The sequence below is a fragment of the Garra rufa genome, chromosome 4 (assembly GCF_049309525.1).
Source record: "Garra rufa chromosome 4, GarRuf1.0, whole genome shotgun sequence".
Lineage (NCBI taxonomy): Eukaryota > Metazoa > Chordata > Actinopteri > Cypriniformes > Cyprinidae > Garra > Garra rufa.
Genome location: NC_133364.1, coordinates 25,357,808 through 25,372,732, shown reverse-complemented (window position 1 = coordinate 25,372,732; position 14,925 = coordinate 25,357,808). Strand labels below are relative to the sequence as shown.

The following is a 14,925-nucleotide window of genomic DNA, read 5'->3' as shown; positions in this document are numbered from 1 at the left end:
TCTAACAAGGAACAATACTTCTATTCTACAGCTTTCATCAATCTTAGTTGATGTTACAAATGGGCTCATTGTAAAGGGGTGTGAATCTTTACATTTTAACAATATGTAAAATTGCAGGTTTTATGCCTTTTGTTTATATTTGGAATCTCTGTATGTCGGTACTGCCATCTTAAAAATTAAGATTCAATTTAATTACTTATTACTTATTTTCAATATCAACTAAATATAACCATGCGTCATATTCTCCGTTTTCAATATTACTGCACATGGCTACATTTTCATTTACATTTTATATCAAATAGATTTTTCCATTATATAAGCAGCCTACTTTTTTTTTTAAACAATTACTTATTTAAAATAAGTGTTCTTTTTTCTTTATCATTTGATTATTACCGATGAGATCGTAGCAGCAGCTTCTTTAACAGGCTGCATTAAAACGAATGCACAGATCTATTTCGATATATCAAATGTTTTGTCCTGCTCTGAAAACATATCTGCCTGTGTGTACTGTACATCAGTTTCGTATAAAAGTATTCGAAAATGCCAGTGCATTTAACCGCATCCACAATCGAGCTTTTTAGGACGAACAAACCCAAAGCACAAGTGAAACTCTGTCAGTGCGCGAGTTTAGAGCATCTAATAGTACTGCATTACAAACGGCAGAAATGAAGGCATATGTAAAGTAAAAAACTCCGGTTAAAAGTTCACACTGTCAAACAATACACATGTAGCTCACAGTGCAAATCCTGTGCAATGAAGCCCGCCGCGTCTCTAGCGCGCACACGTGCCATATGCGAGGAAAACACAAGCTCATTGAAGAGAGGATTGCGATGCATCGGAGAATCCTTTTTTTCACCCACCCTTAATGAAACCGGACAAATGTGCAGCGCTGGGTTGCGCGGATAACTTGCAGGTATCACAAACACACACAGGACACGTTGTGTAGTTCAAGCAGAAATCTAAAACAGTTTATTTATTCACCAAAACGGGCAAATGTTTACTTCAAGAATGATAAAAAAGCGGCAAAGGTTAGATTAAAGAACAGATCAAACCGAAAGAGAAAGTGCGATCTATATCGTCAATTGCAGAAACAATTTCTTTTCTGTTTTACATTTATGTTTAAATATTATTTGTTTTGTTTCAGTTTAATATGTTAATTACGAAAGAAGTTTGTGTAATTTGTAAATTTCATAAAGGACGTGGAATGAATTGTACGGCAATACGCCGGGAGAATTGGAGAGGGTCAGACACAATTTTTGACCACTTTGTACGTTTTTATTTGCTGAAAATCCCTTCTTAAACGAATTTCGTTTTCTATAATTTTTATCTTAATTTTTAATATATATTTTTGTTGATCAGTTATTAAAATCAAATAAGAACAGGAAAATGGCATTGTAAAATAAAGTGCGTATCTACCATGCTTCCGCTGCCAGACGAAAAGGCTAAAACATTAATTATAGCTCTATATGAAGAATACAGACTTTATTAGAGCTACAGAAATAAAAAAATATTTTGCTTAAATGCACAATACTCAATCTTCCAGCCCAGGGTCAAGTCTTAATCAACATTAACAATGATTTGGGACAGATCTGTAATGTAAAACTATGGCGCGCTGTGACTCGGCAGGATTCTGTCGGCTGATTCGGGCTGAATGAACACAGTTTGCTTTCTCAGGTCACGTCTTTAAATCTGCAACTTTGCTGGCTAACAATATCACCAGCTGGATATAAATCAGTACAAATATATGGTAACAATCCTGACATAAAACATTGGTCTGGGGCTTAACCTCTCATACTCTATGACAGCAGAGCAGAGCGTGAGCCGCTTCAGCAAAGAACGCAAGCCGGGAAAACTATCGGCAAGTATTTTTGCCGATAACCGATAGGTCGGCCAATCAACTATCGGTGCCGATTAATCGGCAAAACCGATACATCGGTCGACCTCTAGTTAAAGTACATATTGGACAAGTATGATGGCTTAGGAAAGAAATGGCACTAAAGTGAAATGGGAGCTTATATTGCATGAATGTGATAATGATTATGTGGTAATAAATATTAACTCAGAGTGTTATGACTTCCTGACACCTTTCTAAGAGTAATGTGTGTTTTCACTGAAAGGATTCATGATTTGTCCTCGTGAAATCTCTCATGCGTGTCCAGTTTGTAAATTGATCGTTTAAATTGAGTGTAATCTGAGCTCTCATTAGGGGCTCTAATTCTGTAACGTGTGTGTTAATTGGATTGTGATAAGCTCCCGTACACTGGGATTCGTCTCTTGACACATGAAGCATAACGTATGCTTTATGTTGTTTTCTTTTTTTTTCCTTACATATTTTTTCACCCTCTAAAATGCTAGTTTTAAGATTTTCACCCTTTAAATTCTTACAGTTTTGCACTATTAGCTCCTAATGCCCTAATACTGAAAAATGAAAATGCTAATTATTAATTCTGTTTGTTTTGTTTTTTGTTTGGTTTCGATTTTGTTTTATTTTGTTTATTTGAACAAAAAACAAACAAACAAACAAACAATCAAAATGTCTTTTTTTTTTTTTTTTGGTTAGTTTTATGGATTAGTTTTATGTTTACCAAAACCAAAATCAATCCAGTCAAAACAACAACAAACAAACAAAAAAATCACACAAAAGTTGTTTTGAATGGTTTGTTTTGGGTTTTTGCTTTGTTTTGGTTTTGGTTTGGTTTTTTGTTTCGTTCTATGTTTTTTTTTTTTTTTTTTTTTTGATTGGTTTTCTTTGGTTTTCTTTTTTTTTTTTTTTTTTAGTTTTTGTTTTATTTAGTTTTTGAGGGTTTTTGATGTTTAGTTTTGCTTGGCTTATTTTTTGATTTTTTTTTTTTTTTCTTATGTTTGGTTTGGTTTTATTTTATTTATTTTTTTGTTGTTGTTTTTTTCTGGTTAGGTTTTTTTGGTTTGGTTTGTTCTTTGTTTAGCTTTGTTTTGTTTTTTTGGTTTGGTTTGTTCGATTATGGTTTGTTTTTTGATTTGTTTGCTTTAGTTTAGTTTTTGTTTGTTTCGTTTTGTTTGCTTTAGTTTGTTTTTGTTTCATTATTTTCTTCATTCTTTTTTTTATTTTTTTGCTTGGTTTTGTTTAGGTTTTTTGTTTATTTTTTATTTTTTTGCTTGGTTTAGTTTTTAGTGTTTAGTATCCTTTTTTGGTGTTGTTGTATGGTTTCGGGGGGGGGGGTTGTTTGTTTTCGGGTTTTGCTTTGTTTAGTTTGGATTTGTTTTTGTTGTTTTGATTGTTTCTGTTAGTTTTTTTTTTTTGCATTTTGTTTCGTTCGTATTTTGGTTAGGTTTTTTGTTTTGTTTGCTTTGGTTTATTTTTTAGATTTTATTTTTGCTTTGCTTTGGTTTTGTTGTTTTGTTTGGGCTTTTGTTTTTTTGTTTTTTGCTTTTTGTTTTGTTCTTTTGTTTTTTGGGAAGGGGGTTGGTTTAGTTTTGTTTTATTTGGTTTTTGAGTTGATAATTTTTTGTGTTCTTGTTGTTTTGTTTTGTTTTGTTTAATTTTATTGTTTTGTTTTTGCTTGGTTTGGAAATTATAATTTTTTTTGTTTGTTTGATTTAGTTTAGATTTTTTTGGTTTTGTTTAATTTTGGTTTGGATTGGTCTTTTATTTGTTTGTTTTGTTGTTTGTTGTTTTGATTGGTTTGGTGTAGTTGGTTTGGATTTTAGTTTAGTTTGTTATGTTAGATTTTTGTATTTATTTATTTATTGCTTGGTTTAGTTGTTTTTATTTATTTTATTTATTTATTTATTTTGTTTGTCTTGTTTTGTTTTGTGTATTGTTAATAAAGGTAAAAGAAAACTAGAGCTTTCAAGCTCTAGAATGATCAAACAAAGCACCATATAAGCAGGGAATGTATGATTCATGTACTACATTTTCTAGAAGCCAAACAATACCTTTATACAGACTGAAATGTAAGTCTTTAATCACTAAAAATCTTGACATTGGTCACACATCACCTGTGAATTATAGACAAGCTAAGAAATGTTAAGATGTCTGAGTCATAGAGAAACTGTTCACTTTAGTCTGTTTTTTTTTTCAAGATTAATTAGTTGATCCATTTAACAACTGTCTGAAAATTTGTTCACAAACTGATTGACTGAATTCAACCCACTGATATATCCCCAAAGCGGTATGTTAAAAGGATTGAGGAGTCCAACTTCCTTCCCAACAGTAACAGTTGGACTGTCAGCCCAATAAAACACTCTCTAAGAAGATGTGTCCTAAAAGCTTTGCCTTTACAGCCATCAAAGCAGCGCATCTGCAGCAAACTTTATTATGTATGTTATGGAACTCGTGCCACTGATGTTCATGTTGTTTAGGCTCTAGTTGTGGGGGGTTTTCATGTTCTCATGGAACATTTCAGAAGGAAGTAACAAAAGGGAAGTGTAAATGCCAGTGAGCCAGGTAGTGATGTCATTTAATCATTGTTTAAATGTGAAACGTTAGTCAAATATCAAATGTTAACTTGTTATAACATGTAATATTATTCTTGTGAGGTCATTTTCTTAAGTGGCAAGTCTAGAGGGATGAATAAATGCAGAAAGTCTTGAGGAAAAAAAAAACAGTGGAGGAGGGGTACGTCCTTGGCGCGTGTCGCAGGCCGAAATATTTCCCACAGCCATGCATGTCACTGTGACATGCTAGCAGATTATCATATCCCACTGTAGATTTATGCCTGTGACACACACCAGAGGGTGAGACAGAGATCAATGAGTGTCTGTGCGTGTGCCCTTGATATGGCTTCTCGCTGTACCAGTTCATATTAGTCTCAGATTCTCGATTTCTTTCATACCCGTTCTTTTTTATGGCTCCCCCACTCTTGTTCTCGCTTCTGCTGATTGATTCCTCCTGTTCTTTTTCTCATTCTACAGCCCTCACAGATCTATTAAGACCTTCACGTTTGCGTTACATTTAAATTTGCATAGATTTTCTTGGCAGCATGACAAAGTGCTCATATTGCATATTGCATATATAGACAGTTAGTTATTGGCCTGGCAGGTTAATGGCTTTTGGGATGAATTATTTTGTCAGTGGGTAAAATGCTTCATCTCTCTTTTCATCTTACTTTTCAACTTTTCACTTCTAAAATGTGACTCAAAAATTGTCATTAGTCAAACTGGATATGCATAATGCGCACAACGTATTGAAAACAAGTCTGTATTATTTATTATTGCTTATTTACTATCGTTTTTTTATTATTATTATTATTTATATATTATTCATTACAATATATTATAATTGTTTTATTTTATTATTATTTCTAATTAATATTTTTTGTATTTATTTATATTATAATTATTGTTTTTCTATTGTTATTTTTTTAGTTTACAAAGTAGAATATTATTAATATTATAGTTTTAATATTGTCTATTTATTGGTTATCTGTTAAAATAATTATCAGTTTATTATGATTATTGTTTTTTTGGTTTGGTTTGGTTTTTGTTTTTTAGTTATCATTTACTAATTTTGTTCTGTTGTTATTATTATTATTATTATTATTATTATTATTATTATTATTATTATTATTATTATTCATTTATTACCACATATTATAATTATTGTTTTTATTGTTATTTCTTTATTTCACAAAATAATATACAGATTTAATATTGTCTGTTTATTGGTTACCTATCAAAATAATTAGCTTATTATGATTATGAGTTTTTTATTTTATTTAATTGTATTATTTATTTTATGTTTTTTTTTTTTATTGTAGTTAATTTTACTTATTTAACTGTATTATATTTTTATTTATTTTATTTTATAATTTATTGTTATATTATTTTTATTTAATTTTAATTGTATTATTTATTTTTGTTATTTTATTATTTAATTATTTATTATTTGTTATTTTAATTTCATTTTTTAATTAATTAAATTTTAAATGAATTTTATTTTATTTATTTGATATTACATTCATATTTATTGCAATTGTATTGTTTATTTTGTTATTTAATTTATTTCATTTTATTTTATTTTCTGGCAAATGAAAATAGTTCAGGTCAGTCTTTTTTATTTTGTTTCTTTTCTTTTATTTAATAAAAATTTTATTTTATTGTATTATTAATTAATTAATTAATTATTTAGTTATATAATTGTATTTAATTTTACTTAATTAATTGTTAATTGTTGTTTTATTTTTATTTTATTTTAATTGTATTATTTATTTTTGTATTTTATTATTAAAATTTATGTTAATTTTATTTTATTTTATTCGGGCAAATAAAAATAGTTCCAAACTGTACATATTTTACCTCACAACTTTGTTTTATTATTATTTTATTTATTTTTATTTTTATTTGTATTTAATTAAATATTTATATTATTTAATTTTTTTATTTATTTTTCAGTTAATTGTATTTAATTATATTATATTATTATATAGTTTTATTTATTTTTAATTGTATAATTTATTTTTCTTATCTTATTATTTAATTTTCTATTGTTTTTTTATTTATTTTAAATATTACATTTATTTTATTTTATTTTATTTAGTTGATATTATTATATTTGTATCAGTTTTATTTTTTATTTTATTTTTATTATTTTACTTCTATTCTATTCTATTCTGGCAAAAAAATAGAAAATAGTTCTAAAAGAAGCCACAGACTGGAACTGAAAGTGAAGCGGAGCGTCAGATTTCAATCCCCACTCAAAGTAAAGTAATCAATCCGCACCAGACTGAAAATATCCACAAAATAAATTTTAAATGAAGTCTCTGTCAAGCGGCTCAGAATTAGCTGCACAAGGTTAACCTTAGAAAACAGTTTAAGTTTACAAAAAAAAAAAAGTGTGTGGTCAGAACACCCATGTGTCTTTCTTCTTTCGTAAACACACTGTTCTTACTCATGGGTGATCTGTTTTTTTTCCCTTTAGGCACCTCTTTCTTTATTTCTTCTGTTTGACTTGTTTATTTGTATTATACTGAACCTGTCCACATTCTGCCCACCCCTCATTACCTGCCTTAAATATGTATGAACAACAAATCCACAGATCAGTGGAGCCAAGCCAACTAGCACACACATACACACAAAACTGTCTCAACTGATGTGTACTCACAGCTTTGTGTTATTTGTGCTTTCAGGGTAAAGAAAGTGCGGAGGTGGAGCCGTGGGAAGAGGCCAATTTTGATCTGTATAAAGTGGTGGACCGCTTCGGATTCTTGCAGTAAGAAATGAGCATTATTTTGTTGTGTGAGATCTTACACATGAGTGAGGAGATGCAGGTACTGGAGAAAGCCAGCAGAGAGCTCAAAGAGTCTGAGCGTTCACTGTAGACTCTTATCTTGATGCCTGTCTGCTCCTTTGGCCTCTCCTGTCTTCTCCTTTCTACTCTCTTCTCGTCCTGGCAGGGAGGTTTGTGGCTTACCCAGGCCCCTTAAACAGCAGTGCACTATGCGATATTTATAGGGTGCCACATGTGTCTGGCAGATCAGGACTCTATAATTGTAGGGGTAGAGAGACAGGAGGAAACAAAAATGGCTACAGAAAAGACGGTGGCAGGGAGAGAGAGGCTAAAAAAGATTGAAAGTTAAGTTACAAAACTGGAAAGGTCCAAGGAAGTATATGTAGATGAGAGATAAACCTGACTTGGCAACACATGCCAGTGTTTCTTACAGTTTTGTTTTTCGTTTTGTTCTGTGCCTCAAGTTTTTTTGTTTGTTTTGTTTGCTCTGTATTTTATTTATTTTTGCTTTGCTTTGATTTATTTGTTCCTGTGTTTATGTTTTTGTTTGTTCTGTACCTTAAGTTTTTAGTTTGTTTTATTTGATCTGTATTGCATTTGTTTTTATTTTGCTTTGTTTTGCTTTTTTTGTTCCTGTTTATATTTATGTTTGCTTCTTATGTGTCTTAAGTTGTTTTGTTTGTTTTGTTTGCTCTGTATTTTATTTATTTAATTATTTTTTTGCTATTTTTGTTTGTTTTATTTGATCTGTGCTTTATTTATATTTATTTTGCTTTGCTTAGCTTTTTTTATTCCTGTTTGTTTATGTTTGCTTGTTTTGTACCTTAAGTTGTGTTTTTTTTGTTTTTTTGATCTGTGCTTTATTTATTTTTGTTTTGCTGTTTTTGTTTTACCTTACTTTTTTCTTCAGTTGTTTGCTCTATTATTTTTATTTTTGTTTTGCTTTGCTTTTGCTCCTGTTTTTTTTTTCTGTACCTAAAGTAATGCATTTTTGTTTTGCCTTTTTGTTTTTGTTTATTTTTTGTTTGCTTGTTTTGTACCTTAAGTTTTTTTGTTTGTTTTATTTGATCTGTATTTTATTTATTTATTTGTTTTGCTTTGCTTTTCTGTGCTTATTTTTGTTTGTTCTGTCCCTTACGTTTTCTGTTCATTTTGTTTGCCCTGTGTTTTATTCATCCATTTTTGTTTTGTTTTGCTTTTTGTTCCTGTGTTTATTTTTGTTTGTTTGTTATGTGCTATAAGTTTTTGTTTGATCTGTTTTTTATTTATGTATTGGTTTGACTTTGCTTTTTTGTGCTTATATTTGTTTGTTCTATAATTGAAGTTTTTTTGTTTGTTTGTTTGTTTTGTTTGATCTGTATTTTAGTTTAGTTTGTTTTGTTTTGCTTTGCTTTTTTGTTCCTGTGTTTATTTTTTGTTTGTTTGTTCTGTACCTTAAGCTTTTTGTTTGTTCTATATTGTGTTTATTTATATTTATTTGGCTTTGCATTGCTTTTTTGTTCCTGTGTTTATTTTTTGTTTGTTTGCTCTACCTTAACTTTTTCTTTCTTTTGTTTGCTCTGAATTTATTTTTATTTATGTTTTGCTTTGCTTTTTTGTTCCTGTGTTTATTTTTTGTTTGTTCTGTACCTTAACATTTTTGTTTGTTTTGTTTGCACCGTATTTTATTTTTGTTTTGCTTTGCTTTTTTGTTCATGTGTTTATTTTTTGTTTGTTCTGTACCTTAACTTTTTTGTTCATTTAGTTTGCTCAGTTTTTTTATTGATTTATTTTTGTTTTGCTTTGCTTTTTTGTTCCTGTTTATTTTTGTTTGTTCTATATCTTAACTTTTTGTTGTTGTTGTTGTTGTTGTTTCTTTGCTCTGTATTTTTATTTATTTATTTTTGTTTTGCTTTGCTTTGTTGTTTCTGTTTATTTTTTGTTTGTCTGTTCTGTATTTTAACTTTTGTTTCTTTTGTTTGCTCTGTTTTTATTTATTTATTTCAGTTTTGCCTTGCTTTTTTGTTCCTGTATTAATTTTTTTATTGTTTTTTTTTTATACCTTAAGTTTTTTGTTTGGTTTGATTCGTTGTAATATCTTTTTTATTATTTGCTTTTTGCTTTGTTAATGCCATATGAACAATGAGTATTTACACTGATTGAATTTTCGCTAATTTCGCTGCCTTAAGCCTGGAATACACTGCACGATTTTTGGCCTGATTTTCCGCCAATTTACAGTCTGGAGAAGTTGATGCTAGTTGCTGAAAGTCATGGCCAGTCTGCAGATTTGAGTTGACAGATTCCATAGAAAATCACATAGTGCATGATGGTCACTGACTCTGAATGTTTTAGCTAGAGACTTTGATTCTATCCAGTCAGAGGATATCAAACATGTTTGATATTTTCAGCCAATTTTAGAACGCATATTGTTTTCATTTGTTAAGAGTCTCCTAACAACAAGGTGCACATTTCTGCATGAGTTTGTTGTGATCGGAACAACTTTAAAGTCTTGTAGTGTATGATGGCCAGTATTACTTTGCCACTATTTGCAAAGTTGGTAAGTGTATAATGGCTAGAAAGTCATGTAGTGTATTCCAGACTTTAGAAACTAGCTGCCTATGAAGACAAAAAGGAAGCTCACTAGGGTTTGGAACAGAGCCTTACTGTCGTGTCATGACTTTCATGGGTTACCTCATGGATATCCCAGTTCAGATCCAAAATGGCTTCCATGGAAACAGTTATTTCCTGTTTGTGTAGCTGACTAAGATCTTGCACTTTGAACAGTTTCAGGGGTGGGGGTCGCGGGGGCATCGTTACCAATAGTGATGTTTATTTATCCAGCGAGTGGACTTCCTGTGGAACAAAGTAATTCCTTTTTCAGTAATACATGCAAGCAACCAAGATTTGACGTCAGCAACATAAACCAGTGTTTGATTTATTGGTACAATTTCTCTCCCTGTACATCCATCATGTTATGTGAACAGTGGGCAGACATTAGTGCCTATTTGAGACCATAATTCTCTGAGAGTCCAGTAGTCTGATTAAAACACTTTTGAGAGAATTGAGTTTAGTCCAAGACTGTATTTCCATTTTATAATCCAATGTGATTTGTCTTTTACAGTGAGGATGAGCTTCCAATGCATGACGTAGTGGAGGAAAAGGTGAGGCAAGTGATGTATTTGTGCCTGTGACACCAAAACAGTAATTAAACTTAAGTTTAAAGCCAACCTGAGACTTTCATAGTGTATCTGTGAAAATGTATCTACAGTGTTTTCTGTAAAACTAGAGCAAGTACATCACATAGGATGAGAAAAATACTTGCTTAGATTTTAATTTAAAGGATAGTTCATCCAAAAATTCTGTCATTAATTACTCACCCTGATGGCATTCCAAACCCATAAGTCCTTTGTTCGTCTTTGGAATACAACTGACAATGCAACTGACACATTCAAGGCCCAGAAAGGTAGCAAGGACATTGTTAAAATAGTCCATGTGTAATCAGTGGTTTTACCGTAATATTATGAAGCTATGAGAATCCTTCATGGGTGCAAAGAAAACAAAAATAAAGACTTTATTCAACAAGTTCTTTAATGCGCATTCACGAAAGTACCACAACTTCTAAACTTGGACTTCATACATCTACTCAAAATTCCCTTGTCACTAGCTGGTTAAAAGTAAATGCAAAAAAAGTGACTTAAATTCAAATTTTGATTTCTTTATCACACATTTATCATGACAGAAAGCACTTAAAGTGCCAGGTTGTAAAGTGATAATGAGCTCTAAGCGGAGCAACATTGCTGCCTCAGAGGCCATTATGTTCTTGTAGAAGAAAACACAGAGCAGATATTCAAAATTACTTTTGGTGGGTTTTTTGAGTGGCTTCCTAAATTTTATTATGGCTGTTTTAATACTGCTTTCTAGATTAGCACTGCCTTAGATTAAACAGTTTGGTGAGTTTTTGTTTCTTTTGTTTAATTTATTGCACTGTGTGTTTGCACTTTGTCTGCTTAGCAAAAACATCTGGAAGTTGAGAGAACGACAAAATGGCTGAAGATGTTGAAGAGCTGGGAGAAGTACAAGAACAGCGACAAGGTGCGTGTCCTTCATAAACAGACTGTAACTCTCTTAAGGACTTTGAGAAAGTCAGTTTCTCAGTCTTTCATCTTGTCTGTGTGTAAATGGCTGAAGTTCCCTTTGGCTGTCTATGTCCTGTGTATTGGGCGTCATTGGACCAATCCCCTGAGAAAACCACTGTCCTGCTTCAGCTGAACAAAATCTGTTTGGATCGGTTTCTATCCATCAGTGTGTTTGGACTTCTTCAGGCAGCTGTTGGTGTGCTAAATTGTATTTCTGTCCATTAACAGCGTCTAGTGCGAAATGAGAAATCTTCATGTCGCCTGAGGTGGAGCGTGACAGTTGTGCAGTTTATTACTCTGAGTAGAACTAATTATTACTTCTTATTATTAGTCCAATTAGTTCAATTAGACTGTCACACTGCGTCTGCTCTAAATGAGCATAAGCAGCATGCTGCGATGCATCAAATACACAACAAAACTGTCTACACTTTTATTTTTTTTTCACTGCATAGCTACTCAGTGATTTTGTTTTTACTCTTCCATCAGAAATTAGACTTTATATATGGTGGATTGACTGCTATGAATATATTTAAAGGGATAGTTCACCCAAAAATGAAAATTACCCCATGATTTACTCACCCTCAAGCTGTCCTAGATGTATATGACTTTCTTCTTTCAGACGAACACAATCTGAGTTACAGTAAAAAATGCCCTGGCTCTCTTCCAAGCTTCATAATGGCAGTGAATGGGTGTTGAGATTTTTAAGACCAATAAAGTGCATCCATCCATCATAAAAAGTGCTCCACACGGCTCTCAGGGTTAATAAAGGACTTCTAAAGTGAATTGATGCATTTGTATAAGAAAAATATCCATATTTAAGAATTTATAAAACCGTAATCTCTAGCTTCAGCAGATGTATTAAAGTCCTTACAAGGTCTAAAATTTTAGTCTAAAATGTAAAAAACATAACTCCAAAAAAAAAAAAAAAACTGTGCTTATCTGCAGAATAAAGGTGTTCGGTAGGAACGTTCCTTAAAGTTACACAGAGATTTTCAGACTTTTGAAAACAATTTACCTCAAAATGATTGGACCTATTTACTCACACCATGTAGCTATGAGAGAGAGGGACACAGGAATATTTCCTGCTGATAATTTTAGGGGTGTAACTAAACGAAACACTGTTTTGGTAGTGACATGAAAATGCAGGACACTTTTTACATAAAGTTTCTAATTTAGAAAGAAAATTTGAAATACATATAAATAAATAAAATACCCTCGCAAAAAAATGTCAATATTACTTTCGTTAGTTGAAATGTAGAGGTTAGGGTTCGGGACAGCCACCTCCCAATTGCAAGATTTTATATATATTAGATAGATAATAAAAGGATCTTAGTTAAACGTCTAAGATTTGATTTCTTAAATGTATTTAAATGCATTTTTTGGTTGTGGGACAGCAGTTCACACCAATTCTGTAGAATGGCCGATATATGATTTACGCTATAACATTAATATTTATTTAATTTAACTAATATTTAATGAATGTTTTTGGTTTTCTGCTATCAGTTAATAGTCATATGGCTTGCAAGGTAATAAATAAAATGTAATAATGGTTTAGCAAGTTGTTTGTTTTTTAAGCATTTATTGATTTATTTCAGTTTTACATTTGTATAATTTAATCTCTTTGGGAAACACTGCCATATAGTATCGATCTTTGTTTGTTTGGGTTCTGATTTCTCTGTACCGCACACACACTCACTCCAAAGATATCTTGTTTATCTTGTTAGTCTTTTTCTTTTTTGTAGAACAGATGGAGTCATTGACTTCTTACGCATCTGCAATTACAAAACCAATTCCCCGTCAACAAACACACTTAAACACAAGCAAACACGCACAGACACCTGCCGATTTGTAACGTCTCGTTTTATTCAAATAAACAAACAGCCTTAATCGCCTGGTTTTGCTGAGATTAGAGGCAGAAACACACACACACACACATACAGTCGTTGGGTTTGTGGCTGTGGGATATGTGCCCACTGCTGTCTGTCAATAATCAGCTCCTCAAGAGCCTCCCGAAGATTATTAATATCATCGTTACCATTATAGTTAGTGAACTACTCAGCAGCCATCAATTCACACACAGACACACACACATACATGGATGGGCCCTGAGGGCGGAAGAGACGTTCAGGAAATCACTTAGCGGCAGTAATGTGGACAGATGAGTGCAGGAAACGGAAGAGTGTTCATTCCTCTCTTTCACCTCTCAACCCCTCTGCAGTCGTACATCTCTCTCTCTCTCTTTCTCTCTCTCTGTGTTCCAGCGGGTGAGTTTAATTGTAGCTGAGAGACGATTCACGCCGGCCATTAGCTTTTGTGGTTTCAGCGTTTTGCTTTTGAGCTTTTAATCTGCCCTCTGATGGGAGTTTAATCTTTACTGACTGCACAATTACCTGTGAGAGACACAGACACACAGATGTATTCCATTACTCTGCTGTTGAATGTGTTTAGACAGCGTGATTATCCATATTGACGCTGTCCTAATCACCAGGTCAGCGGTATCTGTGGCCACATCGTTGAAGTTATATTATATACTGTGTAAATGTTTACACTTTTTTTTTTTTTTTTTTTTTTTTTTATAATTTGAGTATTTTTATCATGCTTTGTGCCAACCTTCTTAGTTCAGTTTATCTTTTTTGCCTTCGATTCCTAGCTACTATTCTCCCAAAATCAGCATAGGAAATGTGGAACGTCTGATAATTCCGTCTGGGTCAACTTCTCACCAAGACAAAGAAACAAAGTCATCTGTCTCTGATATAGTTGTCTATATATCCAGACTGCAGAGAGTTAATGACATGACATTTTCCTTTTTTTTTTTTTTTTACATAAATAAATAAATAGTAAAGATAAATTAAATATTAATACAATTATTTAAAATAGAATTCATGTATACAGAAACTTGATAAGTGTTTTTTTTTATTATTATTATTAATTGTAATATTTTGGGTGGAGCATAAATGGTGGAATATTATTCTTAAAACTTTAAACTAAGCAGTCTTGCATATTTTTATTATTTTACTTACAAGTATATAGTTTTGTTAAAACATTTCTTTTATTTAAAATAACATGCTTTTTTTCTTTAAATAAATAAATAAAATATAAGTAAATAATAATAAATAAAATAGATTTAAAAATATTAATACTAAATTAAATAATAATTAATTTAATTCATTTCGTATTTTTATTATTTATTTGGCAAAAATGTAGTAAAAAAAAAAAAAAAAATATATATATATATATATATATATATATATATATATATATATATATATATATATATATTTTTTTTTTTTTTACATGGCATGACATTTTTCTTTCTTTTTACGAAAAATCATAATAAAAATAAATAAATAAAAGAATAATAATAATAAATACAATTAATTATAAAATTATTAATAATAAATTAAATATTAATTAATTAAATTAATTTAAACATAAATAGAATATTTATATATTATAATAATTGTAATATTTGTAGAATAATAGAATAATTGCAATATTTTGGGCGGCGCATAAATGGTGTGACAGTGAAGAAAAAAGCTTTTGACTAAATAGTCTTGCAAAATTGTATTATTTCATAAAAAGTTTTGTTAAAATATTTATTTT

At 30.9% G+C, this 14,925-nt stretch overlaps 1 protein-coding gene across 2 annotated transcripts in view; it reads left to right on the top strand.

Moving 5' to 3' along the window:
- The window catches only part of usp6nl (USP6 N-terminal like), an 81,187-nt gene that overhangs the window by 50,212 nt on the left and 16,050 nt on the right, over nt 1-14,925 (top strand). For both annotated transcript variants that reach the window (XM_073838897.1, XM_073838896.1), the window contains 3 exons: nt 7,107-7,189; nt 10,308-10,347; nt 11,198-11,278. In XM_073838897.1, coding sequence (XP_073694998.1) covers nt 7,107-7,189; nt 10,308-10,347; nt 11,198-11,278 — 204 coding nt within the window. The remainder of the gene's footprint in view (nt 1-7,106; nt 7,190-10,307; nt 10,348-11,197; nt 11,279-14,925) is intronic.